Source organism: Scyliorhinus torazame, chromosome 30, assembly GCF_047496885.1.
Source record: "Scyliorhinus torazame isolate Kashiwa2021f chromosome 30, sScyTor2.1, whole genome shotgun sequence".
In the NCBI taxonomy this organism is placed as follows: Eukaryota; Metazoa; Chordata; class Chondrichthyes; order Carcharhiniformes; family Scyliorhinidae; genus Scyliorhinus; species Scyliorhinus torazame.
In genome coordinates, this window is record NC_092736.1 from 36,906,276 (window position 1) to 36,928,728 (window position 22,453).

General features: G+C 48.7%; 1 protein-coding gene across 1 annotated transcript in view; it reads left to right on the forward strand.

Moving 5' to 3' along the window:
• LOC140404494 (talin-2-like) overlaps positions 1 to 22,453 on the forward strand; it is a 392,578-nt gene that overhangs the window by 206,075 nt on the left and 164,050 nt on the right. The window contains 6 exon segments of the mRNA XM_072493108.1: positions 5,528 to 5,656; positions 7,899 to 8,012; positions 9,821 to 9,934; positions 18,688 to 18,822; positions 18,964 to 19,092; positions 21,324 to 21,426. Of these exon segments, the coding sequence (XP_072349209.1) occupies positions 5,528 to 5,656; positions 7,899 to 8,012; positions 9,821 to 9,934; positions 18,688 to 18,822; positions 18,964 to 19,092; positions 21,324 to 21,426 (724 nt within the window).

Genomic DNA, 22,453 nt, shown 5'->3' on the forward strand with positions numbered 1-22,453 from the left:
CCCTGTTGCACGCACCTATCCCTCTCCATTACTAAAGTGAAAGTCACAGAATTGTGGTCACTATCTCCAAAATGCTCCCCCACTAACAAATCTATCACTTGCCCTGGTTCATTACCCAGTACTAAATCCAATATTGCCCCTCCTCTGGTCGGACAATCTACATACTGTGTTAGAAAAGCTTCCTGGACACACTGCACAAACACCACCCCATCCAAACTATTTGATCTAAAGAGTTTCCACTCAATATTTGGGAAGTTAAAGTCGCCCATGACTACTACCCTATGACTTCTGCACCTTTCCAAAATCTGTTTCCCAATCTGTTCCTCCACATCTCTGTTACTATTGGGGGGCCTATAGAAAACTCCTAACAAGGTGACTGCTCCTTTCCTATTTCTGACTTCAACCCATACTACCTCAATAGGGTGATACTCCTCGAACTGCCTTTCTGCAGCTGTTATACTATCTCTAATTAATAATGCCACCCCCCCCCCCCCCCACCTCTTTTACCACCCTCCCTAATCTTATTGAAACATCTATAACCAGGACCTCCAACAACCATTTCTGCCCCTCTTCTATCCAAGTTTCCGTGATGGCCACCACATCGTAGTCCCAAGTACCGATCCATGCCTTAAGTTCACCCACCTTATTCCTGATGCTTCTTGCGTTGAAGTATACACACTTCAACCCATCTCCGTGCCTGCAAATACTCTCCTTTGTCAGTGTTCCCTTCCCCACTGCCTCATTACATGCTTTGGCGTCCTGAATATCGGCTACCTTAGTTGCTGGACTACAAATCCGGTTCCCATTCCCCTGCCAAATTAGTTTAAACCCTCCCGAAGAGTACTAGCAAACCTCCCTCCCAGGATATTGGTGCCCCTCTGGTTCAGATGCAACCCGTCCTGCTTGTACAGGTCCCACCTTCCCCAGAATGCGCTCCAATTATCCAAATACCTGAAGCCCTCCCTCCTACACCATTCCTGCAGCCACGTGTTCAACTGCACTCTCTCCCTATTCCTAGCCTCGCTATCACGTGGCACCGGCAACAAACCAGAGATGACAACTCTGTCTGTCCTGGCTTTCAACTTCCAGCCTAACTCCCTAAACTTGTTTATTACCTCCACACCCCTTTTCCTACCTATGTCGTTGGTACCAATGTGCACCACGACTTCTGGCTGCTCACCCTCCCCCTTAAGGATCCTGAAGACACGATCCTCTTGCAGTGATTATCAAGGTCCTCCAGCTTCTCTCTTTTCTGGCTGCTCCACACCATCCCCATCTCCGCCTGCTCCACACCATCCCCATCGCCGCCTGCTCCACACCATCCCCATCGCCGCCTGCTCCACACCATCCCCATCGCCGCCTGCTCCACACCATCCCCATCTCCGCCTGCTCCACACCATCCCCATATCCGCCTGCAGCCAGGTCAGCCGATCCTCGTGCAACACCACCGACTCCTCCACCTTTTGGATCGGCAGGCCCTGAGCCTCCTGCCTCTGCCACACCTGTTTGATCGCTGCCCTATTGGCTCCACCACCGTGGCCAAAACCGCTCCTTCCTCTTTTGCTGAAATTGACACCAGCCGCACCTTAGACCACTGGGTGGGCAGCGCTGCCGACCTTTGATCTCCACCATCTTCTGTATCACACCACAAAAACATTCTTGCTCCAGTTGTTCTCTCTTCCTTGTGGCACTCGTTGTCCAATGAGCCATACACCAGTCCGACCAAAGGAGCATCACATTCCCTGGGCACTCATGCACGTTTTGCCATCGAACATCACACAATTTGGGTGGGAAAGGACCAAGAAAAACCATTTTGAACCATCAAATGTGCAACTACTCCCTCCATGGCCACCACCAGAGGTCCTCCGTGATGTATTTATATAAGTTGTCGGTGGAGGTTTTGCTCTCCCTGGTATAAGGTGTCCTTCTAAAGGCTTTGACTCTCTTGGTGCTTGGGCAAGGGGATATTGTGCAGTGAGGGCAGACAGGTAGCAAGTGTCAAAGAATTGTTCAATGTTACAGGCTCTTACCTGTACAGACCCTGCCGCTCCCCACACACCTAAGGTGTTTTGTCTCTTTCGTAATGTATGAAATTGGTGTATTGTAGATCTCTGGTGCAGTAATGGTTAAAAGCCTGGGTTAGGGTGCATATGTGACTGCTGCTGTGATTTAAAAAAAAAAATAATAATTCTGGTTTAAAAGAAAGACCGACACCATGGCTGCAGAAGGTGCTATTAAGATGTCGTAAATGTGAGATCATTGTTATTTGGGGCAGCACAGTAGCACAAGTGGATAGCACTGTGGCTTCATAGCGCCAGGGTCCCAGGTTTGATTCCTTGCTGGGTCACTGTCTGTGCGGAGTCTGCACGTTCTCCCCGTGTGTGCGTGGGTTTCCTCCGGTTGCTCCGGTTTCCTCCCACAGTCCAAAGACGTGCAGGTTAGGTGGATTGGCCATTGCTGAAAATTGCCCTTAGTGACCAAAAAGGTTAGGAGGGGTTATTGGGTTACGGGGATAGGGGGGAAATGGGGGCTTAAGTGGGTCGGTGCAGACTCGTTGGGCCGAATGGCCTCCTTCTGCACTGTATGTTCTATTTCAAACCTTGCTTATGTTTGCAAGGAAAGGCCTAATGGGTTTTTGTTATGATTTCTGGGGAGTAAACAATCAAGAGACATTGGGCTGATTCTCCGCCCTGCCCCACCACATTTCTGCCTCGGCCCGCCCGGGATTCTCCGTTACACCGGCCAGTCAATGGGGGTTCCCATTGTGGGGGCAGCCCCGCGCCGTCGGGAAACCCTCAGGCGCTGGCAAAACGGAGAATCCCGTCGGCGGAGAATCCTGCTATTGTGTTTAAAATGAGTAATTAACTCATGGGATTTGAGTGGGATGAAGACAATGTAGTAATGGGCGAGGGAGGGTCTGAGTTAGCATAGATTTGTCTGTGAGCTGAGCAAGAGCAGTCTGACACGGACAAGAATCTGCAGGCTGGTTCCTGATAGGATCTCTCTCTCTCTCCCTCCAATCAGTCTTTTAAAAGGAACCCTATTCAATTGTACAGCAGGTAACCCTATGTTTGCTAATGGTAATTAAAGTGGTTTTCAACCTGTGATGTGTTTTGCTTGAGTGGAGATAAAGAAAGTAGCAGTTAGGAGTTGGTGTTTCCTTATTGTTTAACTGGGAAGTGGAAGCTATATTTTTGTGCTGTTAGAAGTTAGTTTAATTCTGTGTTAGTAATAAAGTTTGTTTCCATATACCATGTCCTTATTATTGAGTGGAATCACTCCTGGAGCAAAATATCCTATCCCCAACGTTTTTACAAATTAAAATAAGGTATTGGGCCTTCAATCCAGTATCCTAGCGAAGGTTGGCGTTTGAACCGGGGTCTGGCACCATAATGTCCGGTTGTGTCGGATTCCCTGCCAAATGAAGGAATCTCTGAGATAGTTTTTACCTTGTCCCTAACAAAAAAATAAAATAATAAAATAAATGGCAGAACCATCAGGAGCACAGAGGGATCTGGGCGTGCAGGTCCACAGATCCTTAAAAGTGGCAGCACAGGTGGAAATGGTGGTAAAGAAAGTATATGGCATGCTTGCCTTCATAGGACGGGGTATCGAGTATGAAAGCTCAAAAATTATGTTACAATTATATAGAATGTTGGTTGGACCACATTTGGAATACTGTGTCCAATTCTGGTCACCGCACTAGCAGAAGGACGTGGAGGCTTTGGAGAGGGTACAAAGGACAAAGAAAATGACAGCACAGGAACAGGCCCTTCGGCCCTCCCAGCCTGCGCCGATCCAGATCCTTTATCTAAACCTGTCGCCTATTTTCCAAGGATCTACTTCCCTCTGTTCCCCGCCCGTTCACATATCTGTCTAGATGCATCTTAAATGATTCTATCATGCCGGCCTCTACCACCTCCGCTGGCAACGCATTCCACGCACCCACCACCCTCTGCGTAAAAAACTTTCCACGCACATCTCCCTTAAACCTTCCCCCTCTCGCCTTGAAATCGTAACCCCTTGTAATTGACACCCCCACTCTTGTAAAAAGCTTGTTGCTATCCACCCTGTCCATACCTCTCATAATTTTGTAGACCTCAATCAGGTGCCCCCTCAACCTCTGTCTTGCCAACGAAAACAATCCTAATCTACTCAACCTTTCTTCATAGCTAGCACCCTCCATACCAGGCAATGTCCTGGTGAACCTCCTCTCTAAAGCATCCACATCCTTCTGGTAATGTGGCGACCAGAACTGCACGCAGTATTCCAAATGTGGCCTAACCAAAGTCCTATACAACTGTAACATGATCTGCCGACTCTTGTACTCAATACCCCGTCCGATGAAGGCAGGCATGCTGTATGCCTTCTTGACCACTCTATCGACCTGCGTTGCCACCTTCAGGGTACAATGGACCTGAACTCCCAGATCTCTCTGTACATCAATTTTCCCCAGGACTCTTCCATTGACCGTTTAGTCTGCTCTTGAATTAGATCTTCCAAAATGCATCACCTCGCATTTGCCTGGATTGAACTCCATCTGCCATTTCTCTGCCCAACTCTCCAATCTATCTATATTTTGCTGTATTCTCTGACAGTCCTCCTCGCTATCTGCAACTCCACCAATCTTAGTATCATCTGCAAACTTGCTAATCAGACCACCTATACCTTTGTCCAGATCATTTATGTATATCACAAACAACAGTGGTCCGAGCACGGATCCCTGTGGAACACTAGTCACCTTTCTCCATTTTGGGACACTCCCTTCCACCACTACTCTCTGTCTCCTGTTGCCCAGCCAGTTCTTTATCCATCGAGCTAGTACACCCTGAACCCCATACAACTTCACTTTTTCCATCAACCTGCCATGGGAAACTTTATCAAGCGCCTTACTGAAGTCCATGTAGATGACATCTGCATCCTTTCCCTCATCAATTAACTTTGTCACTTCCTCAAAGAGTACAGAAAAGGTTTACCAGGATGTTGTCTGGTATGGAGGGTATTAGCTGTGAGGAGAGATTGAATAAACTGGGATTGTTCTCGCTAGAGAGATGGAGGCTGAGGGGCGACCTGATAGAGGTTTATAAAATTCTGAGAGGTATAGATAGGGTGAATAGTTGGAGGCCATTTCCCAGGGCGGAATTGACAATTACAAGGGGGCTCACGTTCAAGGTGAGGGGGGAAAGGTTCAGTGGAGATGTGCGGGGAATATTTTTTACACCGAGGTGGTGGCCTGGAATGCACGGCCCAGTGAGGTGGTTGAGGCAGCTACGTTAGCGACCTTTAAGACTTATCTGGATAGGCACGTGAACAGACGGGGTATAGAAGGATACAGGCGGTTGGTCGAGATAGGACACGTGATCGGCGCAGGCTTGGAGGGCCGAAGGGCCTGTTCCTGTGCTGTATTGTTCTTTGTTCTAACCAGGTGATCTTAAGTGCCAGCTGGTATCCTCCTTGGCCTAACCAGCTAACCCCCCTCTTGTTCTAACATGCTAACCCTCCAAAATCTGTTTGCTCTCCTGCACAGGGCGCAGCTGCTAATCCCGAAAACCAGGACCAACAGCAGAAGCTGCGGGAAGCAGCAGAGGGTTTGCGAGTTGTCACCAATTCAGCCGCTCAGAATGCCATCAAAAAGAAGTTAATCAATCGGCTGGAGGTAACTGGTGACATTTCTTTCAGATAAGCTTTCATTTTAGCTACATTCCAGTCATCAAAGGCCATTTGACGGCCTGCAAACGCGGCTGACAGCCACAGTCTGACTCAGCGAACCAACCGTAGCTGTTGCTGAAAAGATAGACATGTTGTCGAAGCTTCTTATCTTGCACTCATCAGGACAAACACAACAAGGTCAAGTTTGGAACTATCACAACAATTTACACTACAGGGGAAAAAGGTGCTGATTGGTTGGCAAGGTAACTGTGATTGGCTGAGGCATTGCCATGGGGAAAGCAACAGGAACTATAGGCTCCTCTAGCTCCAGATAATTAAAAAAAGGTGTGCAAAATGCGTGAATGTTTTCCATTTAATTTGTGGAGGGCGGGTCCCTGTGTATGAATATCTTGCTTTGAGCAGGTGAAAATGGGCCACATTGTGAGCTTGGCTGATTATCAAAGTAAAACGGATAAAAGATCCCAGACGTTGTCCTGACTAGCAGGCTCTGATGTACTAGAATGGTTTCCAATCAAAGTCTTTCATGTGTTCAAGATTTTTCTTTGATACTTCTTCCTTCTCAGTTTGAGAGGGTTTTCTCTGGCAAAGTTGTCTACTTCGTAGATTCAGGATCATTTCAAGTATATAGTAAAGATGTGCAGGCACTCATTAGTTTCAGTAACAATAAAGCAGTCCTTTACTTCAGCAGAGAGTGAGGAAGTTCCTTCTTTGTTCAAGCTCAGCTCTCTCTCAAGCACCCCACAGGAACCAATCACTGACTGTTGTCAGCCAGAACACTGTCCCTGGCCAACCCACAGGTTGCCAGCCAGCCAAGCAAAACAACGTCCTCCAAAGCTGGTTATTAAGATTCCCTTGGCACCGACAAGAATGTATTCTCTTCGCTTAAAAAAAAAATAAACAAACCCTGGAACACGTTGTCCTGACTAGCAGGCTGCTTCAGCTTAACGGGCATTCCAATTAGGAGGCCATGGACCAAAAATAATAAAATAAAACAAAACAAATGGGAACAAAGGAAAACCAAAGGGAAGGAGCCTAGCAGGGGCTTGAAGTGCGAAGAATGTGTTGACCCCATGACCTGATTACAGGTGGTCTTCTATTGAAGTAAGATCTAAACGTAAATAAATGATTGCACCAGCGAGACCCCGTCATGGACTTGCCCGTGGGAAACTTATTGGCAATCTTGGAGCTGTCCATTCTGCAGCGGAGAAATGCCAAATGGTCTGCTGACCTTCCTAATGAGAGGACTCGAGTACAGGAGCAGGGATGTGTTGCTGCAATTGTACAGGGCCTTGGTGAGGCCACACCTGGAGTATTGTGGGCAGTTTTGGTCTCCTTCTCTGAGGAAGGATGTTCTTGCTCTCGAGGGAGTGCAGCAAAGGTTTACCAGACTGATTCCAGGGATGGCGGGACTGTCATATGAGGAGAGATTGACTCGGTTGGGATTGTTCTCGCTGGAGTTCAGAAGAATGAGGGGGGATCTCATAGAGACTTATAAAATTCTAACAGGACTAGACAGGGTAGATGCAGGAGGATGGTCCCAGTGGCGGGGGAGTCCAGGACCAGGGATCACAGTCTAAGGATATGGGGTAGACCTAGATCTGTGGAATTCGTTACCACAGCAAGTAGTTGAGGCGAAAACATTGTATGTTTTCAAAGAGTTACATATAGGTCTTGGGGCTAAAGGGATCAAAGGATATGGGGGGGAGGGGGAAGGTGGGATCAGGGTATGGAGTTGGATGATCGGCCATGATCATAAGGACTGGCGGAACAGGCTCGAAGGGCCGAATGGCCTCCTCCTGCTTCTATTTTCTATGATGTACTTGTTTGTCGTGATTTTTTGCTCCCGTTTTATTACCCATCAAATAGCCGGCTTCGCCGGGCCGCCACAAAAGAATCTGAGGCCATTTGGTGTGTGTGCCAGGGGCACTTAATCTCTTGCACCATCCCCCACTCACGTACCCCACAAATTGGCAGGTGTGTGTGGGAGAGATGTGCATGGAAGCCATTTCATAAGTGACCGCATACATAAGATGATCAAACTTGACTTGGGACCCTGACAAACTTTGTGGTTCTAACTATTTGCTCGACAAACTCGCTGCATTGCCGAGGGCGCTGTTTCAATTTTTTGACGTCAGAATCAGTTGGCCAGTAGTATTGACAGGAGTAAGTGTCTCCGATGCCCATTTTTCTGTTTGAAAGGTATTTCTGTTTACTCTGTTCCTGATTAGAATGCGGCCAAGCAAGCTGCCGCCGCAGCAACGCAGACCATCGCCGCATCCCAGAATGCATCGTCATCCAATAAGAACACAGCTGCACATCAGCAATTGGTCCAAAGCTGTAAGGTGAGTGGAGGAGTTTTCAAGGGTTTGTTGTTCCACTTAACTTTGAACAGAATCATAGAACCCCGATAGGGCAGAAGGAGGCCATTCGGCCCATCGGGTCTGTACCGGCCCTTGCTTCAATAGAGCACCCGCCGTCGGTCCAATTCCCCACTCCTATCCCTTTAACCCCACCTAATATTTGGTCAATATTAGCATGCCCGATTCACCAAATTTGAGCAGATGTTGAGAGCGTTTCCGAGCAAATCACGTTCAAACTCTCACTCCCCGCAACAATCGGGTTGGTGTATGGAGCACTGACCTTTCACCTCTGCTTCAAATGGCGGCCTGAGTTAGGGGCTGGAATTCTGCTCATTGCTGGCTGCAGGACCCTGGAATGAAACTGAAATTGATGAATTGGAGGCTGATTCAGTGAGGCCAGAATTGGTTTGAGACATTTGGAGTTCTTCGCTGCGTTAAGTGCGCATTGCAAGCCCAGGTGAAGACCACATTTGAGAGCAGCTGCCTGACATGAATCATTCCATTTTCCAGCACTAACGTGCCTCGGCAAGCGAGAAATAATCAACTATTGGAAAACGAAATGGAATGATTCCTCTGCTCCCTTCGACGTTCAGGAAAATGGGTGGTCAGCCATGGGACTTCACCAGCCCCGCTCAAAACTGCCCAGGGAGGGTGGGGGTGGGCGTCCTTGGGACAGGGAGAGTCACCCGTGGGGGGGGCTTGTTTGGAAGTTTGTAGATTGGATTTCCCTGGGAGTTGGGGTGTCCCTGGAAGGAGAGAGTGGCAGGGTCCCTGGGATGAGTTGGGATGGGGAGTGTCACTGGCTCCAGGGATGGGGGTGTCCTTCGAAGAGTGGGGGGAGCCTTTGGAGTGGGGTTAAAAACCAAACCAGCCAGAACGATAGAAACTTTTCTCAAAAAACCCCAGGTGTTTGACACACAAAGCCAGATGTTTGGTTGAGACTGGTGGAGATGAAAGGTTGTGAGCCTTTACCTTCACACTGAGGTTTATTAGACAAACTGGGATAAGTCTTTTCCCAGATAAGCTCAGGAACTGCACAGTGCGAAGCAGAGGTCATCTCGACTGCTACAATACCTCAAAAACACTTCATTGGCTGTAAGTGCTTTGGGATGTTCTGACGTGGGTGCTGGAGAAATCCAATGTTTTTCATCCCTTCATCTCTTCTTTCCCACACTCCCACTTTCTTTTCGTGCATTATTTCATCAGCTTTAATTGCCCTCCAGAAGGTGGGGGTGAGCTGCCTTCTTGAACCGCTGCAGTCCGTGTGTAGGTACACCCAGAGTGCTGTTAGGGAGGGAGCTCCAGGATTTTGTCCCCAGCGACAGTGAAGGAACGGTGATATATTTCCAAGTCGGGGGGGTGAGTGAATTGGAGGGGAATCTCCAGGTGGTGGGGTTCCCAGGTATCTGCCGCCCGTGTCCTTTTGGGTGGCAGCAGTTGCAGGTTTGGAAGGTGCTGTCTTAAGGAGCCTCGGTGAGTTGCTCCAGTGCATCTTGCAGATGGTGCAATGAAAACAAAATACTGCAGATTCTGAAAATCTGTAATAAAAACAAAGTGCCGGAAAAACCCAACAGGTCTGACAGCATCCGTGGAGAGAGAGAGAGGAACAGAGTTAATGTTTCAGGTCTGTATCTGGAGCTGAAGGGAGATTAAATTGTGCACATGGTACACACGGCTGCCACTGTGTTGGTGGTGGAGGGGGTGGAGGGACTGTCGCTCAAGCGGGACTGCTTAAGGTACAGGCAGTTTGAAGAATCAGTTTCCTGACGTGTTCTGATTCCTTCCCACAGGCTGTCGCTGACTATATCCCCCAGCTTGTGCAAGGTGTCCGAGGAAGTCAAGCTGAACCAGAAAACCTTAGTGCCCAGCTCGCCTTGATTATTGCCAGCCAAAACTTCCTTCAGGTATGTCTCTCTGTCGACCTGTTTCTTCCCGTCTGCCCCTCTTTCTCCCATCTCTCTCTCTTTCCCCCCCTCTCTCTCTCTTTCCCCCCCTCTCTCTCTCCCTCCTTGCTCTCTCTCCCCCCTCTTCTCTCCCTCCCCCCTCTTCTCTCCCTCCCCTTTCCTCCCCCTCTCTATCCATTCCCTCCCCTTCTCATCCCCTCTCTCACTGTCTCTCTCTCTCTCTTGCTTTATTTTTATTTTTCTCTCTCGCTCGCTCTCTCTCCCCCCCCCCCCCCCTCTCTCTCTCTCTCTCTCTCTTCCTCTCCCGCTGTCTCTGTCTCTCTCTCTGGGAGCAGGGGGTATATTTTTGCCAGTGTAGCACTCCTGACGTGTAATGGGGTATGTGCGCCACTTCCCAATTTGCTTTCTCCCATTTCAATGAGATTCTGTTTGAAATTTGAAGTGTCTACACGGGACACACGTGCAGTCAGGCGAAGAGGCAGGTTTTTGGTGGTGAAACGCACTGTGAGCCGGTGCGGGCGGGCTCACTGGGCTAACTGGGGGGGAGGTCTGCATCACAACCGTAACTTCCTTGTTCAGGGAACGTAACGGGTGCTTTTCAAACTTTAGGTTCACTTGTAAATATTTCTCAGTGCATTTGTTTCACTTTATTCATGTGTGCATCATGGTTGACCGTTAAGACCAGCTTGGTGAGAGAGCTAAATAGTTGGCCCACATTGATGGCTACAGGAAAGACAGGCATGCATAATAATGATCTCTGATATACATTAATGATCTAGATCTTGCTGTGCGAGAGACAATTTCAAAGTTTGTAGACGATACAAAACTTGGAAGTATTGTGAACTGTGAAGAGGACAATGTAGAACTTCAAAAGGACAGAGATAAGTTGGTGGAGTGGGCAGGTAGGTGGCAGATTAAGTTTAATGCAGCAAAGTGTGAGGCGATGTATCTTGGTAGGAAGAACATGGGGAGACAATGAAAATAAAGGGTGAAATTCTTAAAGGGCGAGGAGCAGAGGGACCTGGTTGTATATGTACAGAGATCATTGAAGGTGGCAGGGCAGGTGAAGAGAGCAGTTAATAAAGCATGCAGTATTCTGGGCTTTATTAATAGGGGCACAGACTACAAGAGTAAGGAGGTTATACTGAACTTACACAAGACACTAGTTAGACCTCAGCTGGAACAGTTCTGGGCCACACTGCAGGAAGAATGTGAACACATTGGAGAGAGCGCAGAAGAGGTTTACAAGGACGGTTCCAGGGATGAGAAACTTCAGTGATGAGAGGTTGGGACTGTTCCCCTTGGAGAGAAGGAGCTGAGAGGAGATTTGATAGAGATGTTCAAAATCATGAGGGGGCTGGACAGAGTAGATCGGGAGGAACTGTTCTTGCTTGTAAAAGGATGGAAACGAGAGAGCGCAGATTTAAAGTGATTTGTGGGGCGGCACGGTGGCGCAGTGGTTAGCACTGCTGCCTCACAGTGCCGAGAACCCAGGTTCGATCCTGGGTCACTGTCCATGTGGAGTTTGCACATTCTCCCTGTGTCTGCGTGGATCTCGCCCCCACTACCCAAAGATGCACAGGGTAGGCAGGGAGGAAGGCGTCGAGCGAGGGAACCGTGGTTTACCAAAGAAGTGGAATCTCTTGTTAAGAGGAAGAAGGAGGCCTATGTGAAGATGAGGTGTGAAGTTTCAGTTGGGGCGATGGATAGTTACAAGGTAGCGAGGAAGGATCTAAAGAGAGAGCTAAGACGAGCAAGGAGGGGACATGAGAAGTATTTGGCAGGTAGGATCAAGGAAAACCCAAAAGCTTTCTATAGGTATGTCAGGAATAAGCGAATGACTAGGGAAAGAGTAGGACCAGTCAAGGACAGGGATGGGAGGTTGTGTGTGGAGTCTGAAGAGATAGGCGAGATACTAAATGAATATTTTTCGTCAGTATTCACTCAGGAAAAAGATAATGTTGTGGAGGAGAATGCTGAGACCCAGGCTAATAGAATAGATGGCATTGAGGTACGTAGGGAAGAGGTGTTGGCAATTCTGGACAGGCTGAAAATAGATAAGTCCCCGGGTCCTGATGGGATTTATCCTAGGATTCTCTGGGAGGCCAGGGAAGAGATTGCTGGACCTTTGGCTTTGATTTTTATGACATCATTGGCTACAGGAATAGTGCCAGAGGACTGGAGGATAGCAAATGTGGTCCCTCTGTTCAAAAAGGGGAGCAGAGACAACCCCGGCAACTATAGACCGGTGAGCCTCACGTCTGTAGTGGGTAAAGTCTTGGAGGGGATTATAAGAGACAAGATTTATAATCATCTAGATAGGAATAATATGATCAGGGATAGTCAGCATGGCTTTGTGAAGGGTAGGTCATGCCTCACAAACCTTATCGAGTTCTTTGAGAAGATGACTGAACAGGTAGACGAGGGTAGAGCAGTTGATGTGGTGTATATGGATTTCAGCAAAGCGTTTGATAAGGTTCCCCACGGTAGGCTATTGCAGAAAATACGGAGGCTGGGGATTGAGGGTGATTTAGAGATGTGGATCAGAAATTGGCTAGCTGAAAGAAGACAGAGTGTGGTGGTTGATGGGAAATGTTCAGAATGGAGTTCAGTTACAAGTGGAGTACCACAAGGATCTGTTCTGGGGCCGTTGCTGTTTGTCATTTTTATCAATGACCTAGAGGAAGGCGCAGAAGGGTGGGTGAGTAAATTTGCAGACGATACTAAAGTCGGTGGTGTTGTCGATAGTGTGGAAGGATGTAGCAGGTTACAGAGGGATATAGATAAGCTGCAGAGCTGGGCTGAGAGGTGGCAAATGGAGTTTAATGTAGAGAAGTGTGAGGTGATTCATTTTGGAAGGAATAACAGGAATGCGGAATATTTGGCTAATGGTAAAGTTCTTGGAAGTGTGGATGAGCAGAGGGATCTAGGTGTCCATGTACATAGATCCCTGAAAGTTGCCACCCAGGTTGATAGGGTTGTGAAGAAGGCCTATGGAGTGTTGGCCTTTATTGGTAGAGGGATTGAGTTCCGGAGTCAGGAGGTCATGTTGCAGCTGTACAGAACTCTGGTACGGCCGCATTTGGAGTATTGCGTACAGTTCTGGTCACCGCATTATAGGAAGGACGTGGAGGCTTTGGAGCGGGTGCAGAGGAGATTTACCAGGTGAGAGCCTTCTCCCGCAGATGGAAATGGCTGGCACGAGGGGACATAGCTTTAAACTGAGGGGTAATAGATATAGGACAGAGGTCAGAGGTAGGTTCTTTACGCAAAGAGTAGTGAGGCCGTGGAATGCCCTACCTGCTACAGTAGTGAACTCGCCAACATTGAGGGCATTTAAAAGTTTATTGGATAAACATATGGATGATAAGGGCATAGTGTAGGTTAGATGGCTTTTGTTTCGATGCAACATCGTGGGCCGAAGGGCCTGTACTGCGCTGTATCGTTCTATGTTCTATGTAGGTGAATTCGCCACGCTAAATTGTCCCTTAATTGGAAAAAAAGTGTTGGGTATTCTAAAATTATAAATTAAAAATAAATAAATAAATAAAGTGATTTGCAAAAGAGGCAAATGTGATGTGGGATAAACGTTTTCACCCAGCGAGTGGTTGGGGTGTGGAATGCACGGCCTGGAAATGTGGTGGCGGCCGGTTCAACCGAGGCATTCAAGAGGGCGTTAGATTGAATGTGCAGGTGTGCGGCGAATGGCACTAAAAGTCACGATGCTGTTTGGAGAGATGGTGCAGTCACGATGCTGTTTGGAGAGATGGTGCAGACACGATGGGCCGAATGGCCTCCTTCAGCATCGTAACATTTCTGTGATTTTCTTACTTTGGAGGAAACAATGTTGTGTTTTTTAATTGACTGATTATTGAATGTTCCTGTTCGTGATCAGTGCTGTACGCTGTTGGGCAAGGCTCAACTGACCCTCCCTTCTCTGCATTGTAAAGGATATTGTCTGAGATCACAATCAGCGAGGGTAATTGGAATATTGTAGATGAACACACAACCCGGACGGACCCTGCCAACCAACACCCTGAGACGGACTCAAATGTGGACAGTACCGACACTGCCCTCTGGGCCCATCATCTTCGGGCCTTGATTGACTGTCCCCACTACATCCAGGACACTGAGCCCCTCACTCCTCCATACCTACAGCCACACCCTCTGTCCTCCTCAAACGTTCATTGTGACAAACCTCTTGGAGTTGGCTCAGGAGCTGACAGACATGACAATTGGGGACAGTCACTGACAGTCGACACCGATTTCAGCAAACTCTTTTACAAGTTACCACGCAGGAGATTACGAAGGAAGATTTACAGACATGGAAGTGAGGGAAAGGAAAGGATAGAGCATTGGGATTAAAAGCTGGTTTGAGGAAAGAAAGCAAGGTCAATTGTATAAGGTGTTAGTGAGGCCACACCTGGAGTATTGTGTTCAGTTTTGGTCTCCTTACCTGAGAAAGGACGTACTGGCACTGGAGGGTGTGCAGAGGAGATTCACTAGGTTAATCCCAGAGCTGAAGGGGTTGGATTACGAGGAGAGGTTGAGTAGACTGGGACTGTACTCGTTGGAATTTAGAAGGATGAGGGGGGATCTTATAGAAACATATAAGATTATGAAGGGAATCGATAGGATGGATGCGGGCAGGTTGTTTCCACTGGCGGGTGAAAGCAGAACTAGGGGGCATAGCCTCAAAATAAGGGGAAGTAGATTTAGGACTGAGTTTAGGAGGAACTTCTTCACCCAAAGGGTTGTGAATCTATGGAATTCCTTGCCCAGTGAAGCAGTAGAGGCTCCTTCATTAAATGTTTTTAAGATAAAGATAGATAGTTTTTTGAAGAATAAAGGGATTAAGGGTTATGGTGCTCGGGCCGGAAAGTGGAGCTGAATCCACAAAAGATCAGCCATGATCTCATTGAATGGCGGAGCAGGCTCGAGGGGCCAGATGGCCGACTCCTGCTCCTAGTTCTTATGTTCTTATGTAAGACAAGGACAGTTTTACAGAGCGGATGGAAATGAATTTTGGGGCCATTCTGTTCGATCTATGATCAGTGATTTGGATACCAGCCTAGCGAGTGGTGTGAGTAGATGTTGAATGTATCAAATACGGTTTGTTCTTTGGGGCGAAAGCTATCGAGGCCGATTAATACGATGAGAGAATTGGCTGAAAAATAGCAGGTGGAATTCCGTGTCACGAAATGTGAGATGATGCAACAAGAACAGAAAATGCCGGACAATCTCAGCAGGCCTGACGGCCTCTGTGGAGAGAGAACGGAGCTAACGTTTCCAGTCTGCGTGACTCTTTGTCAGAGCTGAGTCATCCAGACTGGAAACGCTAGCCCCCTTCTCTCTCCACAGATACTGTCAGACCTGCTGAGATTGTCCGGCATTTTCTGCTTCAGATTCCAGCCTCCGCAGTAATTTGCTTTTACATTTTTTTTTTAAATTTAGAGTACCCAATTTCTTTTTCGAATTAAGGGGCAATTTAGCGCAGCCAATCTACCTAGCCTGCACATCTTTGTGTTGTGGGGGTGAAACCCACGCAGACACGGAGAGAATGTGCAAACTCCGCAGAGCCGGGATCGAACCTGGGACCTCAGTGCCGTGAGGCAGCAGTGCTATCCACTGCGCCACCGTGCTGCCCCGTAATTTGCTTAATTTGGTTTCTGAAAGAAAGGGAGCGGGAACACTCTGAATGTGCTGGACTGGTGCCGGGCGAAGAGAGACTCTTAGGGTCCAGGTTCACAGAATATGAAAGACAGCACAACAGTTTGATAACATTGTCAAACAAAATGAACAGGGTCCAGAATTCTCTCTCTGGGTGTATAAAAGGTGAGCTCATGGGGACCCGATATCACAGTCGGAGTCCAGTCAAAGCACAGTGTATAATTGTGCTCCACACTATCAGATGCACACTGAGGTTGGAGGGAGAGTAGAATAGGATTCTGCCAGGGGTGAAGAAATATCAACATGAAGGCAGATATGAGAAATTGGCTTTTGTTTTCACTGGGCAGGCGACATGGTGATATTATAGCAGTCTGTAAGAGAAGATGGGAGAGACTCGAGAAAGACAAACTATTTCCAATGGTTGAGGGATCGAGTACAAGGGGCAGAGATACAAGAGCTAGAGAACCAGGGGGCACGGAACCTCCAGGTAGCGCTACTCCCCTTGTGTCTGCTGTCCTTGTCCTTCTGGGTGGTAGAGGTCGCAGGATAGGAAGGTGCTGACCTCAGTGAGATCCCGCAGTGCTTCTTGTCAATGGTACACACGGCTGCCACTCACTGTGTGTCGGTGGTGGAGGGAGTGGACGTTTAAGGTGGTGGATGGGGTGTCGAGAAGCGAAGGTTATACATTGACAGCCATCAGAATGTGTTGACTGGTGAGTTGCCAAGACTTGCTGAATCACAATCCGAGTATTCCCTGGCCCCTCTGCCTCGGATAATTTGTTTCTTATAATTGTGCTTGACAGCTAGACAATAACTCAGACGGTGATTACTGAACACCAGTAATAGGCCTGTTTTTCTATGGCAGAACTCTCCAGGTTTAAATGATCCACATATATTGGCACCCCATGTGTTTGTTCAATGACACATTCTTCCCACTGACAATTTAATGGCATTCTGCAAATCAGCCCCAATTAAGTGGCTCAGTAAAATAATCCAAGGATATTTAAACTGACGTTCAACTAATTAATTTTCTGTAATGTCTCTGAAAATGGTTAAATTGTTTGTGGGTGGTATTCCGAGATTCTATATTATTTCCACAGTTCAATTAAAAGCCGAAAATAGTGCGAGAGTTTAGTTTCAGATTTTGGAAGCTGCTACATGTCTGTCTCAGTCATGGCTCTTTCACTCCTGGGCCAGGAGGTACTGGGTCCAAGTCCCACTCCCGAGGTCTGAACAGAAATTGAGTCTCACACATCCAGTGTCTTGCTAAGGGAGTGCGGCACCGTCAGAGGGTCAACACTGAGGGAGTGCGGCACCGTCAGAGGGTCAGTACTGAGGGAGTGCCGCACTGTCAGAGGGTCAGTACTGAGGGAGTGCTGCACTGTCAGAGGGTCAGTACTGAGGGAGTGCTGCACTGTCAGAGGGTCAGTACTGAGGGAGTGCGGCACTGTCAGAGGGTCAGTACTGAGAGAGTGCCGCACTGTCAGAGGGTCAGTGCTGAGGGAGTGCGGCACTGTCAGAGGGTCAGTACTGAGAGAGTGCCGCACTGTCAGAGGGTCAGTGCTGAGGGAGTGCGGCACTGTCAGAGGGTCAGTACTGAGGGAGTGCCGCACTGTCAGAGGGTCAGTACTGAGGGAGTGCTGCACTGTCAGGGGGTCAGTACTGAGGGAGTGCCGCACTGTCAGAGGGTCAGTACTGAGGGAGTGCTGCACTGTCAGAGGGTCAGTACTGAGGGAGTGCTGCACTGTGAGAGAGTCAGTACTGAGGGAGTGTTGCACTGTCACGGTCAGTACTGAGGGAGTGCTGCACTGTCAGAGGGTCAGTACTGAGGGAGTGCTGCACTGTGAGAGAGTCAGTACTGAGGGAGTGTTGCACTGTCAGGGTCAGTACTGAGGGAGTGCTGCACTGTCAGAGGGTCAGTACTGAGGGAGTGCTGCACTGTCAGAGGGTCAGTACTGAGGGAGTGCCGCACTGTCAGAGGGTCAGTACTGAGGGAGTGCTGCACAGTCAGAGGGTCAGTACTGAGGGAGTGCTGCACTGTCAGAGGGTCAGTACTGAGGGAGTGCTGCACTGTCAGAGGGTCAGTACTGAGGGAGTGCTGCACTGTCAGAGGGTCAGTACTGAGGGAGTGCTGCACTGTCAGAGGGTCATTGCTGCGGGAGTGCTGCACTGTCGGAGGGTCAGTACTGAGGGAGTGCTGCACTGTGAGAGGGTCAGTGCTGAGGGAGTGCTGCACTGAGAGAGTCAGTACTGAGGGAGTGTTGCACTGTCAGGGTCAGTACTGAGGGAGTGCTGCACTGTCAGAGGGTCAGTACTGAGGGAGTGCTGCACTGTCAGAAGGTCAGTACTGAGGGAGTGCTGCACTGTCAGAGGGTCATTGCTGCGGGAGTGCTGCACTGTTGGAGGGTCAGTACTGAGCGAGTGCCGCACTGTCAGAGGGTCATTGCTGAGGGAGCACCGCACTGTCAGAGGGTCATTGTTGCGGGAGTGCTGCCCTGTCGGAGGGTCAGTACTGAGCGAGTGCTGCAGTTTTGGAAGGTCAGTACTGAGGGAGTGCTGCACTGTCGGAGGGTCAGTACTGAGGGAATGCTGCAATGTCAAAGGGTCGGGACTGAGGGAGTGCTGCACTTCGGAGGGTCAGTACTGAGGGAGTGCTGCACTGTCAGAGGGTCAGTACTGAGGGAGTGCTGCACTGTCGGAGGGTCAGTACTGAGGGAGTGCTGCACTGTCAGAGGGTCCGTACTGCTGGAGCTGTGCCCTGTCAGGGGTGACAGCTTCCAGATGAAACGTGAGGCCCCATCGATCCTGGATACAAAATACCCCATGGCACAGTTTTGAAGAAGAGGGGGTTGTCCTGGCCAGCATTTATCCCTCACTCAGCATGACTGAAGACCGTTCTCTGGTCAGATTGCTGTGTGTGGGATCTTGCTGTGTTTAAATTGGCTGCAGCGTTTCCTTCATTCCAGCAGTGAGACACTTCACATGCTTCATCACTTAGAAAGCATTTGGAACCTCCTGAGGTTGTGTGAGGTGCTGTAGAAATGTGAGTTTCCCTGCTTAATCTTTCCCTTGTCGTTCTCCAGCCTGGCAGTAAGATGGTTTCCTCCGCTAAAGCTGCTGTGCCCACTGTCACTGACCAGGCGGCTGCCATGCAGCTTGGCCAGTGTGCCAAGAACCTGGCCACCAGTCTGGCTGAACTCCGAACGTCTGTGCAGAAGGTCAGTAACGAGTGGACTAGCGACCTACTGTCGGCACTTACCGAGGTGCTGTATTTCTGGGGTTGGGAACGGTTTGGTAATGGAATAGATAAGATCCAAACATCAACCAAAACCAGTCGTTTGCGATTCTCTTCAACACAGGCTCATGAAGCGTGCGGACCCATGGAAATCGACTCTGCTTTGCAGTCGGTGCAGACTCTGAGGAATGAACTCCAAGATGCCAAGATGGCGGCGTCTGACGGGCAATTAAAACCACTGCCAGGGGAGACTGTAAGATGAACTATCTTCTCAAACCATTCTTGTCTTTTTGAGTGGATAATGTGTCACCTTCCCCATCACCATCGAAATGTATTCACAGAATCATGGAAAAGTTACAGTGCAGAAGGAGCCATTCTGCCCATCTTGTCCATGCCAGCCCGAGGACACCCAGATGCCCTTTCTAATCCCACCTTTCAGCACCCGGTACATAGCCCTGTATCTTACAGCACTTAAGTTGCAGATCAAGGTACTTTTTAAAAGAGTTTAGTGTCTCTGCCTCCACCAACTCGGGCAGTGAATTTCAGATTCCCCACTACCCTCTGTGTAAAAACAGTTCTTCCTCATATCCTCTCTACACCTTCTGCCACTTATGTCCCTGGTTCTAGAATTCTCCACCAAGGGAAACTATTTTATCCTGCCCACTCTATCTCTTCCCCTCATAATTTTGTCCACCTCAATTAAGTCACCCCTCAACCTTTTTAATTCCAAGGAAAACAACCCAACCTATCCAATCTCTCCTCATAGCTACACTGGCAACACGGTAGCATTGAGGAGGGTAGCACGGCAGCATTGTGGTTAGCACACTTGCTTCACAGCTCCAGGGTCCCAGGTTCGATTCCAGCTTGGGTCACTGTCTGTGCGGAGTCTGCACGTCCTCCCCGCGTGTGGGTGGGTTTCTTCCGGGTGCTCCGGTTTCCTCCCACAGTCCAAAGATGTGCAGGTTAGGTGGATTGGCCGCGATAAATTGCCCTTAGTGTCCAAAATTGCCCTTCGTGTTGGGTGGGGTTACTGGGTTATGGGGATAGGGTGGAGGTGTGGACCTTGGGTGGGGTGCTCTTTCCAAGAGCTGGTGCAGACTTGATGGGCCGAATGGCCTCCTTCTGCACTGTAAATTCTATGATAAATTCTATGATAAATTCTATAAACCTCCTCTGCACTCTCTCCAGAGCAATAACGTCCTTCCTGTAATGTGGTGACCAGAACTGCACACAATACTCCAGTCGTGGCCTCACCAGTGTTTTCTACAATTCCAACATTATGTCCTTACTTTTATATATACCTCTCGATTCCAGGTGTAGTCTAACAATATTCCAGGTGTAGTCTAACAAGTGCCTTTTATGGTTTTAGCAGGACTTGCCTATTTTTATACTCCATTCGCTTTGAAATAAATGCCAACATTCCATTTATACCTTGCCAATTACCTGCTGAACCTGCATGCTCGCTTTTTGTGCTTGATGCACGAGGACCCCAAATCCCTGTGTGCTGCAGTTTTCTGCGGTCTTTCTCCAACTTCATTGCAGCGTTAATGTGAGCCTACTTGTGGCAATAAAGATTATTACTTAAATAACATTCAGCTCCTTTATTTTTCCTGCCAAAGTGCATAAATTCACATTTTCCTACATTTTATTCCCTCTGCCAAGTTTTGGCCAACTCACCGAACCTGTCTCTGTCCCTCTGACTTTGTGTCATCCTCACCACTCGCCTTCCCACCTATTTTGTGTCATCCGCAACCTTGGCAATAATGCATTCACTTCCCTTGTCCAAGTCATTAATATATATTGTCAATAATTGTGGCTCCACCACGGATCCCTGTGGATTCCACTATCCTGAAAATGATCCTCTTATCCCAACTCTCTCACTTCTATCAATTAACCAATCCTATATCCCTGCTAATATAAAAGCCCCAATACCAGGTACTCTGATCTTATTAAGTAGCATTTTGTGCGGTATCTCATCTCAGGATCTTGCACCTGTCAGATGTCCAATAAACTTTGTTGGAAAGTATGTGTGTGCATAGGCACACTCAATGGCCATGCCCTACCCGGCCTACTATCTGGGCATCAGAACAAGATGATTTACTTACGTCCTGCAAGAAAGGAAACCTTGCCCGGCCTGGCCTATATGTGACTGCAGTCCCACACCTACATGTTTGAATCTTAACCATAAGGTGGTCTGGTGAGTTAGTTAGTTTGTGCCAAACCACAACCAGTGGTTGCAGAAGGTATGCCACCGCCAGCTCTTCAGGGCAGTGTTAGGCGGTGAATTTCTTCGGCCTTGCCAGCGACTCCCACATCTTGGGAGTGAATATAATTATCCCAAGCGATGATTGAGGTGGAGCTGCAGTGTGGACTGGAGCCCCTTGAGATAACGAATGTTAAAGATTTGGGAGCAATGAACAGTGCGTGTGACTTGTCAGCGTTGGACGTGTGCTGGAATGGATTTTTGTCTTGTTACCTTTTCAGCTGGAAAAATGTGCCCAGGACCTGGGAAGTACATCGAAGGCTGTTGGTTCTTCAATGGCACAGCTCCTAACATGTGCAGCACAAGGCAACGAACACTATACAGGTGGGTACAGCTCGGTGTAACGGACACTATACAGGTGGGTCCAGCTCAGTGCAACGAACACTATACAGGTGGGTACAGCTCGGTGTAACGAACACTATACAGGTGGGTCCAGCTCGGTGTAACGGACACTATACAGGTGGGTCCAGCTCAGTGCAACGAACACTATACAGGTGGGTACAGCTCAGTGCAACGAACACTATACAGGTGGGTACAGCTCAGTGCAACGAACACTATACAGGTGGGTCCAGCTCGGTGTAACGGACACTATACAGGTGGGTCCAGCTCAGTGCAACGAACACTATACAGGTGGGTACAGCTCAGTGCAATGGACACTATACAGGTGGGTCCAGCTCGGTGTAACGGACACTATACAGGTGGGTACAGCTCAGTGCAACGAACACTATACAGGTGGGTACAGCTCAGTGCAACGAACACTATACAGGTGGGTACAGCTCAGTGCAATGGACACTATACAGGTGGGTACAGCTCAGTGCAACGAACACTATACAGGTGGGTCCAGCTCGGTGTAACGGACACTATACAGGTGGGTCCAGCTCGGTGTAACGGACACTATACAGGTGGGTACAGCTCAGTGCAATGGACACTATACAGGTGGGTCCAGCTCGGTGTAACGGACACTATACAGGTGGGTACAGCTCAGTGCAACGAACACTATACAGGTGGGTCCAGCTCGGTGTAACGGACACTATACAGGTGGGTCCAGCTCAGTGTAACGGACACTATACAGGTGGGTACAGCTCAGTGCAACGAACACTATACAGGTGGGTCCAGCTCGGTGTAACGGACACTATACAGGTGGGTCCAGCTCGGTGTAACGGACACTATACAGGTGGGTACAGCTCAGTGCAATGGACACTATACAGGTGGGTCCAGCTCGGTGTAACGGACACTATACAGGTGGGTAAAGCTCAGTGTAACGGACACTATACAGGTGGGTCCAGCTCGGTGTAACGAACACTATACAGGTGGGTGCAGCTCAGTGCAATGGACACTATACAGGTGGGTA